General features: G+C 49.7%; 1 protein-coding gene across 3 annotated transcripts in view; it reads right to left on the reverse strand.

Annotated features, from left to right (window-relative positions):
* Positions 1-282: 282 nt before the first annotated feature.
* The window catches only part of CDK14 (cyclin dependent kinase 14), an 85,703-nt gene continuing 64,425 nt past the window's right edge, over positions 283-21,560 (reverse strand). For all 3 annotated transcript variants that reach the window (XM_054384798.1, XM_054384797.1, XM_054384799.1), the window contains 5 exons: positions 20,460-20,553; positions 17,714-17,777; positions 13,485-13,533; positions 3,878-4,017; positions 283-398 (listed from right to left, as the gene is read on the reverse strand). In XM_054384798.1, the coding sequence (XP_054240773.1) occupies positions 283-398; positions 3,878-4,017; positions 13,485-13,533; positions 17,714-17,777; positions 20,460-20,553 (463 nt within the window). The remainder of the gene's footprint in view (positions 399-3,877; positions 4,018-13,484; positions 13,534-17,713; positions 17,778-20,459; positions 20,554-21,560) is intronic.

A 21,560-nucleotide genomic window follows, 5' to 3' on the forward strand; every position in this document is an offset into this window, starting at 1 on the left:
CTGAGAGGCTGTCTCCACATTTGAACAAGGGAAAAAACACCAGATCAAACTGAAGGCAGCTTTTAATCTGCTGGCACCAGCTCCTCAACCTGCCAGCGCCACTGACCCTGTCCACAAGGCCTCACACTGACCATTGTGGTACAAACCCATCAGCAATATCAGCAGTGTGGGAAAGGTGCAGTTGAAGTTTGTTTCCTGTTGCTCTGAGGAGCACTGAAGTGAGGAGGACTTCCACAGACAGCTTGCAGCAGGGCCTTACCTGCACTCTCCTGGGAGCACAGCTCAGTGCTTGCTGTTGGGGACACCTTTGCCATGACTGTTGGTCTTCCCAAAGACTCTCATGCTTTCCCCAGACTCTGGCTGCAGCCTTACATTCGGGACAGTAAAAATAGAAGACACTGGGGGAAAAAAAAAAAAAGAAAAAAAAAAGAAGACAACAAACAGTTCAGACACTGAGGTTTACCTGCAAATACCCTAAAGTAAAAAAGATTTCTTAATGGACCTGTTGAAGTGGAGTTTCTCCTGCAAAAGCTCTGATTTAAAAGCAGTAGGATAATAGATGTGTACAAATACAGGAACAGAGGAACATGAGCCAGGCTGTGTCCAGGTGGCCAAGAAGGCCACCAGTATCCTGCTCTGGATCAGCAGTGGTGTGGCCTGCAGGAGCAGGGCAAGGATTGTTCCCCTACACTCAGCACTGGGGAGGCCACACCTGGAGTGCTGGGTTCAGTTTGGGGCCCTCACTTCAAGAAGGACATTGAGGGGCTGGAGCAGGTCCAGAGAAGGGCAAGGAAGCTGGGGAAGGGTCTGGAGAACAGGACTGGTGAGGAGCAGCTGAGGGACCTGGGGGTGTTTAGCCTGGAGAAGAGGAGGCTGAGAGGAGACCTCATTGCTCTCCACAGCTCCCTGAGAGGAGGCTGGAGCCCAGTGGGGGTTGGTCTCTGCTCCCTAGGATCAGGTAATAGGAGGAGAGGAAATGGCCTCAGGCTGCACCAGGGGAGGGTTAGGTTGGAGATGAGGAAAAATGTCTTTGCTGCAAGAGTGGTCAGGGATTGGCACAGGCTGCCCAGGGAGGTGGTGGAGTCCCCATTCCTGGAAGGTATTCCAGAAATGTGTGGCCATGAGTCTTTGGGCCATGGTGGTGTTGGGTTGATGGTTGGACTGGATCATCTTAAAGGACTTTTCCAATCTATGATGCATCTGCCATGGTCAGTGCCACTGACTGCAGAGCTGTGCCATGTTCTTTGGTGGTGAGGAGGCTACAAGTTCTGTATTCACGCATTTGCTCTGCTCTCCCTGTGCCTGTACCTGCATTTAATGAACTACAACAGCAAAGGGTTTCCCAAGGTAAAACATTAACCCAGAGAAGCAGGCTCACAGAAGCTGGTAGCTGCAGTGCACAGGAAACATCTCCCCACCTTGCAGAGCAGAAGACTTCTTTGTTTGGTGAGGATGCTTGCAGGAGGATCCCAACCTCACCAAACGGAGCCGCCTGTGGCATTTGGGACTGGCATTGTCCTGCCTTGCATCGGGGCTTGTGCTCCATAATGATTATCTGCCAGCCACAGAAACAGTCCTTCTGGAACTCAGAAATGTGACTGGAGGCATTCAGCAGAAGCTTGCTTTAAAAATCTAACGATTTTCCATCTGCATTCTGCCCCCTTCAAAAGGTTCCCCTGCTCCTGATGTTCGGCGTTATGCAAAGACGTGTTGCTGCCAATGGATATCGCCTTATGGTTGTGCTGCTGCAAATAACCTGCTGTGAGCTGATAAAAGGATTAATGCAGCCAAAATTCTTAATCTGTGAAATTACAAATTAAATTCTCATATTAAAAATACCACCCTGAGGTATTTTTTGTGGTTTTAATTCCCCTCTGGTGTTCTGCATACATTGTGCTTGTTAATGACTAGGACAAGGCTGTCTCTGTTGGCAGCCTGCTGCAGAGTGATAATGTGCAGGCATTTGCTTCACTGATAGAGCTGGATTTAACCACTGCCTGATAAACTAAGTGGCAAGTGGGTAATAAGTCCATATTAACAGAAAAAGTGCTGCTGCAGGATGCAGAACTAGAAATCCTGGCTAGACTAAATCCCAGGCAGCAGGATTGAGATGTCACTGCTGCGTGGTGAGGTTTTGTTTTCCCTTCAGAGGCAAAGGGATAAATGCAGCAGCACTCTGGATGCTTCCTTCATTCCGGAGGAATCAATCTCTTTCAGCCCAGGAAGACTTCCAAAGGCAGCCTTCATTTGCACAGCATCCTTTGGATCTTCAGCTTATAGAGACCCACAGCCAGCAAATGGAGTGGTGGGATAGCAAGGCAGGAAAGGAGAGTGAGGATCTGTGTGCAAGGGTAGGACATGGACTGTGACAGAGCTGGGGATGGACAGAAGTAATGCTGCTTGTTTGATCTGAACCCCAGAACCAGAATGGTTTGGCTTGGAAGGGACCTCTAAATGCCCAGTCCAACCCTTCTCTAACTCTGCCAAGGCTGGGGCTAAGCCATGGCTCTCACCACCACATCTCTGCCTCTGGGAAACACCTCCAGAGATGGGGATTCAGCCACCTCCTTGGGCAGCCTGTGCCAGGCTGTGAGAACCCTTTCAGGCAAGTGCAGTGAGCAGGGACATCTTTAACTAGACCAGGTTGTTCACAGCCCTGTCCAACCTGACCTTGAATCTTTGCAGCATGAGGTTCTACCACCTCTCTGGATGTTCATATACTACAAATGGGAGAGGCATAGTGGGGTACTGGTAGTAGCAGGAGTTGGACAGCCAGGCCACAGCACCAGCTGCTGAAGATGAAAAAGCCAAACTTCTGGAAGAGAAAAATTTTCATGCTGACACTGATGTGACCAAAAGATGTTGTTGATTAATAATCAGAAAGGGAGCTTGCTTTTTGCAAGTCAAGTTTCCAGTCAGCCATAGCATGCTTGCAGGGGGATTCCAGCCTGTCCCCATAGGGGAGGTTCTCCAGCCCCCTGATGCTCTTGGTGACCTCCTCTAGACCTGCTCCAGCAGTTCCATGTCCTTCTTGTACTGGGGGCACCAGGGCTGGACCCATCACTCCAATACTAACATTCACCTTTCTAACCCAAGCACGCTTCCCCTCCCCACATGGAGTCAAACCCAGTGCTGCTTGCTATTCCCCTGTAGAAGCTGTTTAGAATAGCAGAACCTTCTCTGAATCAAACATATCATGCATGATGATATTTCCCCTCCACCCCAGTATAAGCAGCAGTGTGCTTTTAACACTGAAAAAGATTTGGACATGTCTGCTAGAAATGACCAGCCTTAAAGAGAGGCCTGGTGGCATGCGTGGTGATGGGAGCATGTTTGCCAAGTCACCTGGAAGGTGTTTGGATTAATAAAGGAAATGCAAAGCTGTCTGCAAGCACTGCAAGCATCCTCAGCTACCAACTTCAGCTCTTCCTGATTGCCTGCTTTGTGCTTCTCAGGCTTCCCAAGGCCGACTCCTTGCTTAAAGGTTACTGCTCCAGCAGCCACAGATTCTGGCAACCAAACAGGGCTGGCTTTCCCCTCCTGCTTACTGCAGCTAGTTAAGAGCTGCTGCACCTTACGCAGTGGAGAAAAAGCACTCAATATGGAAATTGTGGTTTTTCCCCTTGCCTTATGACAATTCAGATAATTCTCTTGGCTGCACACATAATCAAACACAGATAGCTGGCTGCAGACTGCAGAGCAGAGATAGCAAAGAGAAAAAAGGCAGAGGAACAAAAAATGCCCTCTGTCATTTCCAGCCTCACAGCTTGTGTGTGTGGCTGTGGACAGCCCTGGAGCTGGCTGCAGGTGAGGGTCAGCATCCACACCTGCGTGCCTGGGGAGGCAGCCATGAAGCAGCCTGGGGGTCCATACTCACTGTCAGTCAGCTCCCATAGCCGTGGGGGCAGGTCACTGAAGTACTGATGGCTCAGGGCTGCCTGTGCTGACAGCCTGTTCTTTGGGAAGCACTGGAGCAGTTTGGAGGCGAGGTCTTCTGCGTGAGCCACGTAGCTGAGCCTGAAACACAAACCAGAAGGGTGTCCTGAGAAGCAAGCTCAGTGCTCTGCTCACTGATCCCATCTGCAGCCAGCACACCTCAAACACTGAGTCCTGCTAGCCAGGACACAGGGCAGAAGCTGTTTGGAAGCCACTACCAGGAAAGATCTTCACAGACTCCCAGAACCACATAGTTTGGGTTGTAAGAGACCCTAATGATCATCTAGTTTCACTAGAACAGATTCCCCCAGCCAACCTGGCCTTGAACGCTGCCAGGCTTGGAGCCTCTGGGCTCCAACTGGGCACAATGTCTCTGGGCAACCTGCTCCAGTGCCTCACCACCCTTGTAGTGAAGAATTTACTCCTAATGTCTCATCTTAATCCAGCTTCTTCCAGTCTGAAGCCATCCCCTCTTGTCCTGTATGTTCTACAGTGAAAGCCACCAAAAATGGATGTTACCATCTAAGCCCATGAGAGCCAAGCTGAAAATAACAGCAGGATTCACACAGCTTTGTGAAGAACTGAATTTTAACCTCCAGTCATGCTCTAACACACAACCCATGCTTCCTGTTCCATCAAGACCTTTGTCTGTTGGGAAGTGCAGGCTCCTCCTGTTTTCACCCTCCCCCTGTTGTCCAATGCTACCGCAGTGCCCCCCTGATGCTGCCTGGGAAGCCTCTCTCCTGAGCTACAAGGGCAGTGTGAAGGGACTCCTTGCTTTCCTGGAGCCACGTGCTTGGGAACGTTGTAGGCAAATGTAGAGTAAAACCAGCAAGATGTGAGGGGAGAGAGTAAAGGAGTCAGCAGCAAGATGTGAGTGGCTCTGGTTGGATTCCATGCTCTCAAAGGTATTTTCCAACCAACCTTAGAGCAGCCTTCCAGGACTGAAGGGGGCTACAGGAGAGCTGGAGAGGGACTTTTGACAGAGGCATGGAGTGACAGGACATACCTGCTACACTGAGATTTTATTTTAGCCAGAAAATCAGACTAATGAATATAAACTGAGAAAAATTTGAGTAGGAACAGTTTAGGGAACCAAGGTCGCAGAACCACACAATCAGAGTGGTAGGGGTTGGAAGGGGCCCCTCAAGATCTTTGAGTCTTCCCAGTTTAGAAACAAAGAAGATACCTGTTTAATGAGATCCCAGAGTGGTTTGGGACCTTAAAGATCATCCAGTTCCAACCCCCTGCTGAGGATAGGGACATCCCTCCTCAATCAAGAAGATCAGTCAAGAGCCAAAGATAGGCAGCAAATAATCAGAAAATTCTACATTAATAGGATAGGAATGCAACAAAGATACCTGGGGCTGCAACATAACCACAGCAACTGTGGAAAGAATTGTGGCTGAATCAAAATTAGACCTGCTTTGAGAACTAATAAATAATTGTGGTGCTGAGAGCCATGGCTAGCCCCAGCCTTGCAGAGTTAGAGAATGGCTGGCCTGGGTGAGCTGAAAGGGCTTCTCTAACCAAAATGATTCTAAACAGCAAAAAAAGACCAAATTCATTGCCCCGTCTGCAGAAATATTCCAATCTGATTTAATTATTATGTTTTCCTGCCCAGATAATATCTTGAGTAGCTCTGGGGGTAGTGTTAGTTGTTCCTGCAGTGCTTTGAAGATTCCAGATATCCCATTATCTGTATTTATTCCCAAGCATTTACAGATTTTCAACTCAGAAGGGATCACAGCCATCAAGTCTCACCTCCTGTGTAATACAGGCCAGAGGTCATCATCCAAGGAACTCAGGGCTCATGTCGTCACCTTTAGCTAGGCTCAGTTGTCTCTTTAAAGACCTACATCAAAACTCTACCTCTGTTTAGGGAGCTTTGCACAGCAGTGAAACAAACCCTGCTCCCAACCCCCATGACTTCAGCAAAGGTCACTCCTGGAACCCATGGCCACTGCAGAAGGCAGATGAATGTGGGGTCCTGAGGCTGTGAGCCTCAGTGGAATGCATGGCTCATCTGGCTGCTTTGTTTCAGACAAGCTGTTTTTGCACTGCTGTATGAAGATGTGTCTAAATTACGTCTTCTGCAGCAGGTCTGCTTGGGGAGAGCCATGTGGTGGGCACCCTCACTGCTCTGGGACGTCAGAATGTTTGGCCCTGTTTCTTCCCTCGTTTTTTGGCCAATAGTCTTTAAAATATTATCCTTACAGCCTGAAGAGTTTGTCCCAGGGAAGGCTGAAGCAGGAACAAAAGCTGAATTTTCTGATGGGGTTCAGTGGTTAAATGTCTACTAGAGAGGAGTTAACAAAAAGAACTAAAGACCAAAAAAAGCCAGATTTGATTTCTAAATGCTCCTCCCTCAGTAAGTGACAGGATGGAATCTGGTACAATATGGCTTTGTGTCCCCAGCATAATGGCAGGTTTTGTCCCCAGCAGTTGTGCCACACAGGCCCTTGGCATGCATGCTATGGCCAGTCCCAAGGTTCACGCTTGGCTTGCTGCCACCCTAAGCACTGGGGGATAATGATTAGCCCTGACAGCAGCCAGACTTGTAGCACCCAGACCAACCTCTGCAGCAGGCACTCAGTAATGCCCAGATATGGGAGTGGGAACCACTGGCAGCATTTCTTCCTGCCTGCACTCTGGCATCTGTGCAACACGGTGGTGTTCAGCTCAGCCCCAACTGCCCTGTGCAGCCTGAGCTCAGCAGAAACGAACACCACGTGGACCTGCCTCGCTTCAGACATCCATCAGGCTGACCATGAGGGGCTGGAAATCTCACCAGATGACAAGAATTTGGTTTAATTTCAGAAACAAGCTTAAAGATCTTTCTGCTGCAGAGGAAAGTCAGTATTCGGTCAAGCAGAACATGACTTCAGATCACTGAAGTTTGGGTTTAAGCTCTTCAGAAAAAAAAAAATAGAAAAGTTTTGGACATGTGCAGTGAACTCCTGAGGCTGGGGTGATTTGCTTTCCAAGGCACTGCAGAAGGCAGCTCCAATCCATATTAATCATTAAGACAAATGGGCACAGATAGTGTGCTGCCTGGATGCCCCCAGCAGCAAGAGGTGAATCCTCCCAAAGCAAACCCTTTGCTTTGCAGTTTGCCATGGGCAGGCACAGCTCCTGCAGCCCAGCATTAAATGACCTAAAGCAGGAGGACACACAATTCACTTTGGAAACATCAGCTCTGCTCCTTCATTCTGTGTCATCTCCTGCAACCTGACATTTTGGAAGGCAACACCACACTTGACATGAACAGTTGCACCATTTAGAATCACAGAAGTATCACTCTGGCTGAAAAAGCCCTTCAAGATCACCCAGCCCAATCATTCTCTAACTATGCCAAGGCTGGGGCTAAGCCATGGCCCTCAGCACCACATCTCTGCCTCTTGGAAACACCTCCAGGGATGGGCATTCAGCCACCTCCCTGGGCAGCCTGTGCCAGGCTCTGGGAACCCTTTCAGTGAAGAAGTTTCTTCTCATGTCCAACCTAAATCTCCCGTAGTGCAACTTGGGGTCATTTCCTCTTCTCCTGTCACTTGTTCCTAGGGAGAAAAGACCAACCCCCACCTGGCTCCAGCCTCCTTTCATGGTAGGGGGTTGGAACTGGATGATCTTTGAGGTCCCTTCAACCCAACCCATTGTGTCGTTCTATGATTGTTTTGAAATTCTTTACTGGCTGTAAGTCTTCTGATCAAGGACAGTGGTTTTTCAAGGCCTTCTTCATGCACCTTAGCAAACTGAACAAAATACCCTTGGAATAGCAACAGAGCTAAAAATACTGAGGAACACCCCCCCACACCACCTTCTGAGCCATTACTGCACCAGGAAATGGAGAAAAGAGATCTCTAATCCTGAACAAGAACTCTTCAAGGTTTATGTTCCCTATAAACCTTTCAGTGAGAACTGAAAATATAAGTTAGTAATGCACTAAATGCCCTAACAAATAGATCAGATTTTTCACTTAATGCTTTTTACAGGCTTAAAGCAAAGGGAGTGAAAGAAAATCACCTTTTACAGCCTGGCTGTGAGGGGAAGAATGCCTTCCTGCTATGCTGCTTACAGCAGGGCACGGTGAATTTATATCAGCTGCACTCAATCTGGGGGCATGAGAAAAGGAGGAGAATGCAGCAGTGGAGTTAACATTCCACAGCATTCTTCCCTCACATATTTATTTCCTCACTGCCTGGATAGAAGCCACCCCCCCGCCCACCCCCCGAAGCAGCAGAAATAAACCTTTGGCACACAGAGCAGTCACAGCTCTCTGATTTTCCTCCTCCCCCCACAACAACCTGGATTGTTTCTTTCCAAAGACATCCAAGCAAAAAGATGCTTCAAAGAAAAAAAACAAAACAAAACAAAACAAAACACCAACCCAACACTGAATTTCGAATTTGCCAGGTGGGTGCAGCAACAGATTCCCCCCTGATTTCCCTTAGGAAATGACTGCAGAAGGAAAAAGCTGAACTGTCTGTAGGCATCTGAAACAAAGGCAATGGATTACTGGCATAGAAACATTAGCACCACCTTAGAAAGCACTGAAACATAGAATCATGGAATTGTTTGGGTGGGAAAAGCCCTCTAAGATCATCCAGTCCAACCAGTAACCCAACACCACCATGGCCATCAAACCATGGCCCCAAGCACACAGTTCTGAAACACCTCCAGGGATGGGGACTCCACCACCTCCCTGGGCAGCCTGTGCCAGTCCCTGACCACTCTGGCAGCAAAGAAATTTTTCCTCATCTCCAACCTAACCCTCCCTGGCACAATTTCAGGCCATTTCCTCTCCTTCTATCACCTGAGACTATGGAGAAGAGATGAACCCCACCTGGCTCCAGCCTCCTCTCAGGGAGCTGTAGAGAGCAATGTGATCTCCTCTCAGCTTCTTCTTCTCCAGACTGAACACCCCCAGGTCTCTCAGCTGCTCCTCACCAGCCCTCTTCCCCAGACCCCTCCCCAGCTTCCTTGCCCTTCTCTGGACCTGCTCCAGCCCCTCAATGTCCTTCTTGGAGTGAGGGCCCCGAAGCTGAATCCAGCACTGAAGGAGGTCCCTCAGCACTCCTCGTAAGACTTGTTCTCAAGCCCTTCTGTCTGATATTTTATCCTCTTGTGTTCAAGAGCTCTTCCTTTCAGTCCAATGGAAACTGAGCTGTTTGCTCAGGCCTCCAGCAGGCGTTTGCTGCCAGGCTGCAGCAGGCAGGCAGTGCCCTGAGCAGGGCACTTTGTTGTCAGTGGCCAAAGAGCAGTTCTCACAGCACCCCACAGACCTGACCTGCTGGGGCCCCAGATCCACCAAGCCCTTGGGAGCACCCACAGCTGCCCACGGCGTCGATGGTCTGATCTCCTCTCAGCTCACAGAACAGCTTTGTATGGCCACAGCAGCAAGAGGAGTGCTCTGCATTCATTTGTGCAGCTCACTGAAGATGGTGGAGATGTGGAGGCTGAGAGAAGGCCCCCAGCTCAGAAAGCTTAGGAGGACAGGCCCCAGGCATGTGCCTGCAGGTGGGGTCTCCTGTCTGAGCACCCCCAGAGGAAGGAATTACATACAAGGAGGTATCCAGGGCATTATGCAGCCACACTCCTCAGACATGGCAGGGACATGATGCAGGACCTGCAAACACTGAAAGGAGACAGAGATGGCTCTGACAAGAGCACATGGGCAATGGATCCACATCCAGGCAGTCAGAGATCCTTTAATGTGGATCATTGTGCCTGTGGATTTTGAAGGGCTTGAAGGGTGATGGCTTCAGACTGGAAGGAGCTGGATTGAGATGAGCCATGAGGAAGCAATTCCTTCTCAGGAGGGTGGTGAGGCACTGGGACAGGTTGCCCAGAGAAGCTGTGAGGGCTCCAAGCCTGGAGCTGTTCAAGGCCAGGTTGGATGAGGCCTTTTTCAAGCTGGGCTATCAGGAGGTGTCCCTGCCCATGGCAGGGGGGTTGGTGCTGAATGTGACCTGACCAGCCCCCTGATGGTCAGGGAGCTGCAGCTAGTTCTACAGAATCACAGATTGGCTTGGCTTGGAAGGAACCTTCAAGATCATCCAGTTCCAACTCCCCTGGCTCTAAGCAGGGCTTGGCAGAGAGCCTGACTGCTCAGCTAACAATCCAGGGTGCCCACCGTGCCCTCTGCATTGACTATTCCAGCCCTATTCTCCACAGAATTCTCCACAAGCGCTCCTAGATACAGATCCAGGGCAATCCATGCCAGGGACCATTCCCAAACTGTGGCATGTACCAGGCTCCCACAAGCAGGACTTGAATTACCTTCAGTCTTATGCTAGCAAACACAACTGCCCTGGTCTGCCACATGGCTCTTCTGCTAGTCTGGAGATGCTGGATGAAAAAGCAACCCTGAACCCCCTGCAAAGGAACAGCTGCACCTGCAGCAAGCCCACAGGAGCTGCGGGTCCAAAGTCTTTCTTCGTGCAGCTGCGGCCAGGGTCTGCCTCATGGCCTGGGGGCCAGAGAGTAGTTCCTGATTCTGCTTTAGTGCAGCAGCGTAGGCAGAGGCTGGAGCTGACAGCAAAATGAGATTCACCAAACACTGCCTGTCAACATCTCAGGAAGGATTCCTGCCCCCATGGCTGCAGAAGAAAGCTTGACTCAAGGGCACTGCAGCGATCAAATACGAACAAATAAAAGGGCTATGGAAGGTTCTACTAAAGTCATCATGCTGAAGGGAGGCCAGCAGTCATCTGGAGCAGGGGCTTTTATGTCAGGGTGGTGAGATCAGTTTGAGGCACACCAAGAGTACAGACCAAAAGCCAGAGCTTTGTGGCTGCTCCAGAATCTAACCAAGAAGGCAATGCAAAAACTGATGGTCCATGCTTAGCTTGCAGTGGCACCAGAGAGAGAAGCATGACCTTCATCTGCTTTCACCAGAGTTTCTTGGGTTTTGTAAGTATGGATCCAAACAGCACCAATATTTTAAAGCTGTTCTGGGTTCCTAGGCAATCAGAACGAAAAAGCAACCAAGATCTTTATGGGGATGGGAGGGGAGCCAGAAAAATGTTGGGTTTCTGGTTTGATTCTTTTTGTTTGGTTGGTTGTTTTTTGTTTTGTTCTTGTTGTTGGGGGTTTTCCCCTATTTAAATTCCTTGCAATAAAATTCTAAGTTGATACCTTCCCCCCACCCCCAAATTCAAGCTTTTATTCATTTGTATGTGCAGCAGCAGTGATCACAAAGCAAACACAGCTGGCATCTCTGTCATCTGATTCACTGAAGGGTTTAGCTGGACAAACATCACAAAGCTGTGGCTGCTTCCATTGAATTTCTGATCAAATATGCTCCAGCAGCACATCAGCTCCCTTACAGCAATTATCATGGCATGTGAATAATTGAACAGTAAAGGTGTCTGTGTGGAAAGCAGATCTCAGAGATGGGAATTCAGCTGAGGCAGCAGGCAGTGGCCATGCACCACGCTGTACTTTACAGCATTTAAAGGATTGCAGGTTTGGGGTGAATTTTGTAAATACTGGCATTGACCTTTTGGCACCCAGAGAGCTGCTAATGCAGAGAAATGAGATTGACAGAGTTTATCTTCAGCTTCACTTCAATTTAACAGGGAAGTTGACTGATTTATTGATGTCTTTCAGAATTACCCATTAAAACCTTCATTTCCTTCATAAAAACAATAACACAAAGCCCCATCACCACAGGCTGGGGGGGTGCTTCCCCTAGAGCCTCACCACAGTTTGTTCAGCTTCATACCAGAGAGTTATAATTTTAAGCAAAACCTTCATTTCTGACATTAAAAATGATACAAACCCCACCATCACCATCATTTTTGGTGGTTTCTTTCCCCTAGATTTTCAGCACAGTTTGTTCAGCTTCATACCAGAGAGTTAATTATGTAATTTTAAGTGAAATCTTCATTTCCTTCATTAAAAATGCTACAAGCTCCAACCCCATCACCAGCATTTCTGGTATTTTTTCCCCTAGATTTTCAGCACAGCCTGTTGTTCAGCATAATGCCTGAGAGTTACAATGATTTTAAGGCAGAATGTGTGCCTTTAGGATATGGGATTGACTCAGTGCCTGAAAGCAAAAGGTCAGCTCCCTCTGGAACCACTTTGCCTCTGTGCCCTCCAGCACTGCCAGGTGCAGCAGCCCTGCACTGAGCTCGTTATGCACAGTGTGCTGCTGCAGAGGTAGAGCCTAACCTCTCCATTTCCATCCATCAGCCAGGATTATTGCCTTCCTCTCTTCCCATTCTACCACTCAGGTCAAGCAGGCACTGCACATAATCTACATGGGGACCTGCCTGTAGCCAGCATGGCTCTTAAATCCTCAAACGAAAGCTTTAACCTTTCCAAGCTATTTAAAGCCATCATTGAACTGAATTATGAAAGATGATGGCTAGGAAGTAACTTCTAGTTTTTCACCAAATCCCTGTTTTCACTAAGGCTGCTGCAATGCCACCCCTGTGTTCCTGCATCACTAACTCAAAACCCACACAACTGCATGACAAGGCAGAAATCCTTGTCTGTCTGTCCTCTGTCCTACGAAAGAAAACAGCAGCTGCAAGAAGTGTCCCAACTGAAAAATGGCAGAAAGAAAGCAATTCCATTTTCTTGCCAAAACTGGTGTTAGTTTAGGGAGACAAACACAGATTCTCATGAGGGGCAGTCATGGAACCACAGAAGACTTGTTCTGGTTGGAAAAGACTGCTAAGGTCATTGTCACAAAAGTGACAAAAAGCAGTGGATGGTATCAAGCTACTTAAACCAACAGCAGCTGCTGAGCACTCCTAAATGCCAGCCCAGTTCTTGAGGTGCTTGCCATTGTGGCTCCCATTTTGGAAAAATGGGCATAAAGCTGCTGAGGGACCTGGGACATCTCTGATGGAGACAGGCTAAGGGGGGAGCTCATCAGCGCTGATCAATACTTTGAGGGTGGGTGGCAGGAGGATGGGACCAGGCTTTGTTCAGTGGTGCCCAGGGACAAGGGGTAAGGGGCACACACTGGACCATCAGAAGTTCATCTGAACATGAGGAGGAACTTCTGTAACTTAAGGGTGCTGGAGCCCTGGAGCAGGCTGCCCTGAGAGGTGGTGGAGTCTCCATCTCTGGAGACACCCTACCTGGATGTGTTCCTGTGTGACCTGCCCTGGCTGACCCTGCTCTGGCAGGGGGGGTTGAACTGGATGATCTCCAGAGGTCCCTTCCAACCCCTACCATCCTGAGGTACTGAACACTGCATGACATTTCCACTTTCCTAAAGCACCAACTCCCCGTTGCCCTCAAAGCTACCCTCGGTCTCTGCCACTTGGTCATCACCACGAGTTCTGATCACATCCCAGGCTGACTCCAGAGTTTTTTAATTTCTATGAAAAGCTCTTAGAAAAAAAGTCTTTCTAGGTTTGCCCACTCCTGGCAGAAGCAGGAAAGAAGAGTTCAGAAGCTGCACATTTGTGCTGTCATTCGGAAGGACAGAGGCAGGTCAAGTTAACTAGGATCACTTCAGCTTGGCATGAGTCATGTCCTTGAAGAGTCCAAAGAGTAATTAAAGGAAAGAACCCCAGAGGACTTACTTGTTCCATGCTTGTCTAAGGTTTTTCGGGCTGTAGTGTGTGAAGTGCTCTGGAAGAACAGAAGAGGCACATTCAGTTATTTGCACTAAACCCAGGGCTTTGTTCCTCAAAAGTATTAAGAGTTTCCATCATTTCTGTGCAAGCACTGCAGCTCAAGTCCCAAGACAGCAAAAAGAAACCAGCACAGGAGCATCAGCCACACAACCCCCCCAGATCAAACCACCAAAACCCAAAGAAGACCCCAGCTTGTTAAACAAACCAACCAAAACCCAAACCATCGTGATGCAGCTACACAAATGTTCTCCCAGCAGCAAACTGCAGTGGGGCTGCTCTTAGTTTCAGACCTTGCAGCACAGCTCACTCAATGCCACATCTGCCCTGGAAGGTTTTAGGACTGTGCCTCAAAAACAGCAGCTCCAACCAACCTAGAGAGAAATATCGTCTGGAGAAGAGGAGGCTGAGGAGAGACCTTCTCCATCTCTACAGCTCCTGAAAGGAGGTTGCAGTGAGTTGAAGTTGGTCTTTTCCTCCTATCATGTGATAGAAGGAGAGGAAGTGACCTGAAATTGTGCCAGGGGAGGGTTAGATTGGAGATGAGGAAAAATGTCTTTGCTGCAAGAGTGGTCAGGGATTGGCACAGGCTGCCCAGGGAGGTGGTGGAGTCCCCATCCCTGGAGGTGTTCCAGAAACATGTGGCCATGATGGTGTTGGGTTGGACTGGATAATCTTGGAGGGCTTTTCCAACCCAAACAGTTCTCTGGTTCTATGATAACGACTACAAAATGGATACAGAAAGGAGCAGAGGGAAGAGGAGGAGCAAATACCTTGAGCTGCTTGATTTGACAAACCTGATGTGTAAAGGACCAAGAAAGAGATGTTCTTAAAACAGCTGCTCCCAGCTGTCCTCAGCTTGAAGGCCTAGGGGAGAAGCAAGCCCTGTGCAGCTCACTCAGCACCCACTGTTTGCAAATGCTGCTACAAACATCAGCAGTTCTGTTGCTTTCTACTTTCTGCCTTTAGACAGCCTCTGCACCACAGCCCTGCTCTCTGCACCCTCACTTGTGCTACACACAGCTCTGGGCTCTGCACTGCCAGCACCACCAGCTGCCTGACAAGCAGGCTTCATCTGACAGTCCTGCATCAAGGGCAGCTTCAAACAGAGGCAAACTGCAGCAGAACTCACTGGTGAGCTGATTAGAAGCCCTGTGAAGGAGCTGCTGGTCTGCTGTGAGAATTGGAGAAGGAAAGCAAACAAGCTCCTGCTTTTCAAGTTACACAAGAGGGGGGTTCTCTGTTATCAGCCAGGGAATCACATCCACTGCTACACCTTTGCTACCTTTGCCTTGGGAGCACCTCCCAGAGGCAAGGAAAGCTCACTGAGGAAGGAGGAGTAGAGCAGACTTGTGACTTTTCAGCTCCTTTTTTAGCACTATTGATAATCAGCTCCCCGTCTAAGGCAAAGCACTTAAAATGCAGTCTGACTTCAAGGCATTTCTGTGTGCTGCTAATCAAAACACAGCAGCTAATGTGCATTCCTTGATTACTGCTGCTCTCCATCTGAAACCGAGTGTGATTAGCTGAAATGCAAATATTTAAACATCACCATAATTAATATTTTGAGAAGCCTAATGCCTGGTGCCTGTCAATGGCTCTTCTTTACATTTAAATTAAAGTCTGGAGTGACTGAGCCTGCAGTGTGCTGCCTGAGCCTCATCTGCTGCTTTAGTAAGGATTCACTTCTAAAGATATTGCAGATGGCTGCTGCAGGCAGTGTTGGTCTGCTGGAGGGCAGGAAGGCTCTGCAAAGGGACCTGGCCAGGCTGCATCCATGGGATGAGGCCAGTGGGATGAGATTCAACAAGGCCAAGGGCTGGGTCCTGCACTTGGGTCACAACAACCCCATGAAGGCTCCAGGCTGGGGGCAGAGTGGGTGGGAACTGCCCAGCAGAGAAACACCTGGGGGTGCTGGGTGACAGCAGCTGAGGATGAGCCAGGGTGTGCCCAGGTGGCCAAGAAGGCCACCAGCATCCTGGCCTGGGTCAGCAATGGTGTGGCCAGCAGGAGCAGGGCAGGGATTGTTCCCCTGCACTCAGCAGTGGGGAGGCCACACCTGGAGTGCTGGGTTCAGTCTTTTCCAACTGAAATGATTCCACTGGGAATACAAAATGGTCACCATTTGGTTTGCCACTTGAGGAGTCAGAAAGCCACTTTCATTTTATCTACCTCTTTGAGATCTTTGATTACTCAGCACCACATCTCTGCTTCTTGGAAACACCTCCAGGGATGGGCATTCAGCCACCTCCCTGTGCCAGGCTGTGAGAATCCTTTCAGTCAAGAAGTTTCTTCTCGTGTCCAACCTAAACCTGCCCTGGCCCAGCCCAAGGCCATTTCCTCTCCTCCCCTTAGGACAACCCAACATGGTCATTTCACAGTCAGCATTCCAGGCTGTTCAGCTCAGTCAGTTCAGGGTTTAGCTGATGTGAAGCCAGCTGCAGCTGGCCTCAGGAGCACCTTTCAGCAGTGTTACTGCATGTCAAGCTGTCAGAGGCCATCGCTGTCCACAGCTGCCAGAGCTTCGGCCACTGGCAGAGCAGAAGCTGAAGCCTTGGCTTCCAGTTAGCTGTGGTGAGCTCTCCACAGCCCTACCAAAGCACAGCATGAAAAGCAGCCAACAGGAAACACAACCAAACTGTCTCTGCTTCAGAGGCTTCCCAGCTGCATGTCCTGTTTCAGGGCACAGCAGCTCTTTACCCCTGGTACTTGCTGTCCAAGTGCCTTTGTTTTCCTGCTTGCACAACTCAGTTTTCAGCACCAAAGCCTTACCCGAGTGGCTGTTGGTATCCTCAGAGCTCTCAGTTCACAGAATGGTTTGGGTTGGAAGGGACCTGAAAGATCATCCAGTTCCAAGCCCCTGCCATGGGCAGGGACACCTCCCACCAGACCAGGATGCTCAAGGCCCAATCCAGCCTGGTCTGGAACACTTCCAGGGATGAGGCATCCACAACTTCCCTGGGCAATCTGTTCCAGTGTCTCCCCAGCCTCATAGTAAAGAACTTCTCCTGTCCATCCTGCCCTCCTCCTGTGTTTGTATAACTATCACAGAATCATTAAGGCTGGAGAAACCCTCCAAGATCATCCAGTCCAACCAGCAACCCAACACCACCATGGCCATTAAACCATGGCCCAGAGTGCCATGGCCACACATTTTTTGAACACCTCCAGGTATGGTGACTCTGCCACCTCCCTGGGCCCAAACTCCACAGTGTGTGATGGAGAAAATAAAGCAAATCCAGCAAAAATAAAGCAAATTCAGTCTGTACAAAGAACAGACTGAATGAAGTGCCTCCTGTCGGGTTATTTCCTGGTCTTCTGTGGCAATAAACCCAAACCCCTTAACACACTTGGAAGTCCAACAGGAAAAGGAAATTTCTTGGCTGCCATCTGCTGTTGAAAAGGTTCCTGTCTCACACAGGAGAGTACAGCAAAGCAAGCCCAAGGAGCCTTTCACTGGCACCTCCAGGTCTTCTCCCTCTCATCCATTCCAACCATCTACATCCCAGGCAGTTTAGCTAGCCCTTGGAAGGGAACATTTCTGGTTGGAAAAGCCCTTCAAGCTCACCCAGCCCAACCATTCTCTAACTCTACCATGCCCCTCAGCATCACATCTCTGCCTCTTTAAACTCCTCCAGGGATGGGCATTCAGCCACCTCCCTGGGGCAACCTGAGGCCGTTTCCTCTCCTCCTGTCACTTCTTCCTAGGGAGAAGAGCCCTATTCCCACCTGGCTCCAGCCTCCTTTCAGAGAGCTGTAGAGAGTCATAAGGCCTCCCCTCAGCCTCTCTTCACCTTGCAGAAGTCTTAAGCACACATGGAAGTCCTTCCCAGACCATAAACATAAAATCACAGACTCACAGAATGGCCAGAATTGAAAAGGACCTTGAAGATCATCTAGTCCTAACCCCCTGCAGGGACATGCTCAAAGCCTCATCCAGCCTGGTCTTAAACACTTCCAGAGATGAAGCATCCACAACCTCCCTGGACAACCTGTTCCAGTGTCTCCCAACCTTCACCGTCAAAAATTTCTTTATAATCTGCAGTCTCAATCTCCCCTCTCCCAGCTCAAAGCCATTGCCCCTCATCCTGTCACTCCCAGCCCTTGTCAAAAGTCCCTTCTCCTATCTTGCCTCTTTTCAGGAATAGAACTTGGATGAACTTGGTATTTGAACTCACCTGGTTTGAAGTGGGGTAAGGAGTGCACTCCAGGCCACGTGTCTTCATTTGGTGTTCCAAGTACCTGTGGACAAAAAGAGAAGGAAAAGCCCAGACTGAAAGCCCAGAGGTTGCTGTGATGGAGAAGCACTCCCCATAGGGAGCAAGCTGTGCCCTACAGCCTGGACTTGCTACAGGAACCATTACTGGGGAAGTAAGGAGGAGGCCAAGCAATCCAATGATGGCCACAGTTTCAGGGTACCAGTGGGGTCAATGAACAGCTGTGGTCTTCTGAGGCTGCTGCTGAACCAACACCTGGAAGCTGCTCTCTGCTACAAGAGCCAAGCTCCTGCACATCCCAGGGGACTGCTGTGGCAAAGGCTGCAGAGTTTAGCTCAGAGTCCTCTAACTCCCTATGAACTTGGATGCTAGGATAGAAGACTTGCACAGATGGTGAGGCAGATCAGAGAAGGACAGAATGGTTTGGGTTGGAAAAGCCCTCTAAGATCATCCAGTCCAACCATCAACCCAACACCACTGTGGCCACTAAACCATGGCCCCAGGTGCCATGGCCACATGTTTCTGGAGCACCTCCAGGGATGAGGACTCCACCATCCCCCTAGGCAGCCTGTGCCAATCCCTGACCACTCTGGCAGCAAATAAATTTTTCCTCATCTCCAACCTAACCCTCCCCTGGCACAATTTCAGGCCATTTCCTTTCCTTCTATCACCTGATTCTAGGAAGAAGAGACCAACCCCCACCTGGCTGCAGCCTCCTTTCAGGGAGCTGTAGAGAGCAATGAGAACCAAGAGCACAGCATGAGCAAGAAGGTACAGCAGAGTTGTCATTTGAAGTGGACCCAGCACATTCTGAACAGATACAGATCTGACTCTTGCATTGTGCTTGCTTTCTGTTCACTCCAACTGCCCCCCTTCTGTCAGTGCCAGACCAACATCCAGCAGCAAAGCAAATTCTCACAGATGTCCTCCTTCTTCCAGCACTGTGTCCAGGGCTGGGCTCCCCAGTTCAAGGACAGGGAACAGCTGGAGAGAGTCCAGCTGGGAGGGCCATGATGATGCTGAGGGGCCTGAAGCATCTCTGTGAGGAGCAAAGGCTGAGAGCCCTGGGGCTGTTGAGCCTGGAGAAGAGCAGCCCCAGAGGGGATCTGATCAATGATCAACAAGAGCTAAAGGGTGGGGGGCAAGAGGATGAGGCTGGGCTCTTGTCAGTGGTGCCCAGTGCCAGGACAAGGGGCAATGGGCACAGACTGGAACCCAGGAGGTTTCACGTGAGCTTAAAGAGGATGCTGGAGCCCTGGAGCAGGCTGCCCAGAGAGGTCTCTTTCTCTGGAGAGCTCCCACCCCCACCTGGCCATTGTGATCCCAGGCAAGCCGCTGTGGGTGCCTTGCTTTAGCAGGAGAGTTGGACTGGATGATCTCCAGGGGTCCCTTCCAGCCCCACCACGCTAGCAGGCTGTGACTCCATATGCAGATTCACCAGGGTGATTTGCAAACACAGCTTGCAGGACCCTCCTTACAGCCCTGGGAAGCCCGTGAATAAGAGAAACTTGTCCCTGTACTCTGATCCATCACAGCCCCCTGGGATGTGACACCACTGCTGCTGTGTGGGACAGCACAGCTCTTGCATTAGAGGTGCTTTAGGGAATACCACCGACGCGGTGGCACTCGATCCCTTTGCTCACAAGTCATCTGCTGCAGTCACCAAGCTCCTGGTGCCCAGCTCCTCATGCACCAGGAGAGGGAGCCCCTGCATTAAAGAAGAGATTCTTACTTCCTCTGGTCCTCAGCTCTGCAACCACTCTCAGCAAATCAGAAAGGAAGATTCTCCATGGAATGTTATAAATGGAGGAAAATCAGACACAGCCTTCTGCATGTCTGAGCTTAACCATCTGTGATGTAAGGTGAGGCGACAAGGACAAGGGGTAAAGGGCACAAACTGGACCATCAGAAGTTCATCTGAACAGGAGGAGGAACTTCTGTAATTTGAGGGTGCTAGAGCCCTGGAGCAGGCTGCCCTGAGAGGTGGTGGAGTCTCCTCTGGAGACTTTCAAGCCCCATCTGGATGTGTTCCTGTGACCTGCCCTGGGTGACCCTGCTCTGGCAGGGGGATTGGACTGTGGAGGTCACTTCCAACCTAAGCCATTCTCTGGTTCTATGAAAAGTCTCTCCTTGGTGGACCTGTTTGGTTCCCAGCTCCCCAAGTGCTGACTGAGGGGGTGATTGCCTCAGTCATGTGGTGCAAGAACATGATCCATTCTGGCCTGCAGAGCTGTTCACCACCACACTTCACAGGGCTCACTGCAGAAGGGATGGGTTCAACCCTCCTGTTCCAACAGAAACCCAGACAAGAAGAATCCTTTTGCTTGATAACTTCTGACTAGATAACTCTGACCCTTAATGATGCTTGGAGCAATTCTGGAAGGTGCTGACTGAAGCTATTTAGCTAAAGGGAACTAGAGGCCTCCATTAGAGAGCTTAATGAATTACCTCTGATTTACAACAGCCCATTAAACCACCTACTCCAGATTTGTATTTGAGGGTGTGTGAAGAAGCAGCATCAATAAATGATCCCCTCTTATTTCAACACTGTTCTCAATATCTGCAGCTGCTGACAACCTAAAACACCCAAAGGTAAAAGCTCCTGATCCTCGGCTGCATCATTTCTGACATGAAGAAACAAGTGGACATGGATCAGCCATTCCTCTGTTGTCTCAGGCACAAGAACAACCAGCAAGAAAGAACTCACCAGAAATATCCTTTCGAGTTGATCTTGGATGTCTTTCATTCCTGGGAAAGCAGCAACCCCTTGGATCATCTCTACAAAGATACAACCCACACCCCTAGAGGGAAACAGGACAGAACAGCCAACGTTAGCATTTCATGGCCAGCAACAAGGCCTCTGCAGCCATCACCAGGCTTTGGATAACCTCTCACAGCATCACAGACATCTCTGCCTCTTGGAAACACCTCCAGGGATGGGCATTCAGCCACCTCCCTGGGCAGTCTGTGCCAGGCTGTGAGAACCCTTTCAGACAAGAAGTTTCTTCTCATGCCCAACCTACATCTCCCCTGGGGCAACTTGAGGCCACTTCCTCTCCTCCTATCATTTGTTCCTATGGAGAAAAGCCCAACACCCAGCTGGCTCCAGCCTCCTTTCAGGGAGCTGTAGAGAGTCACCAAGTCTCCCCTCAGCCTCTCTTCACCTTGGAGAAGTCTGAGCACTCATAGAAATCCTTCCAAGACAATAAACACAGAGTCACAGAATGGTTTGGGTTGGGAGGGACCTTAAAGACCATCCAGTTCCAACCCCCTGCCATGGACAAGGACACCTCCCACTACAGCAGTTTGCTCAAGGCCTCATCCAGTCTGGCCACAGAACAATTCTATGAATCTGGTCACATTTGAGAGTAGCTCAGGTGATTATGCAAGAGAGGTTAAAATTTCTGTTCCATCTGCTTCTGCTGGTTAGCAGCTGAGCTGAAGTGGCTGAAGTGCCATTCATCATCTAGCCTGGTTAGAGCTTCATTAGGCATAGAGAGACATCGTTTGTCTTAGTCACACTCCTGCAAACAGGCAAGGCAAAAAGTGAAGCTCTCAGTCAGCAGCCATTTCTTCCAGGTGAGAACCAAACCAGCTGAATTTAGACTAAAGAAGAGAAGATTTGAGTTCTGGCCCTGCAGGCAGAAAGCAGACTCCTGCTGCAAGCAGGGCATCACTGAAGGGGATGTCCTGCAGAGAAACCTCAGCACAGAAACGCTCTGAAGGCAACAGGAAGGTGTTGCCCAATTTTCTGTTGTTGCACATCATCCATTTACCAAACTGTCCATTTCTGCAGGACTGGCACAAG

This window comes from Indicator indicator, chromosome 11 (assembly GCF_027791375.1).
Source record: "Indicator indicator isolate 239-I01 chromosome 11, UM_Iind_1.1, whole genome shotgun sequence".
In the NCBI taxonomy this organism is placed as follows: domain Eukaryota; kingdom Metazoa; phylum Chordata; class Aves; order Piciformes; family Indicatoridae; genus Indicator; species Indicator indicator.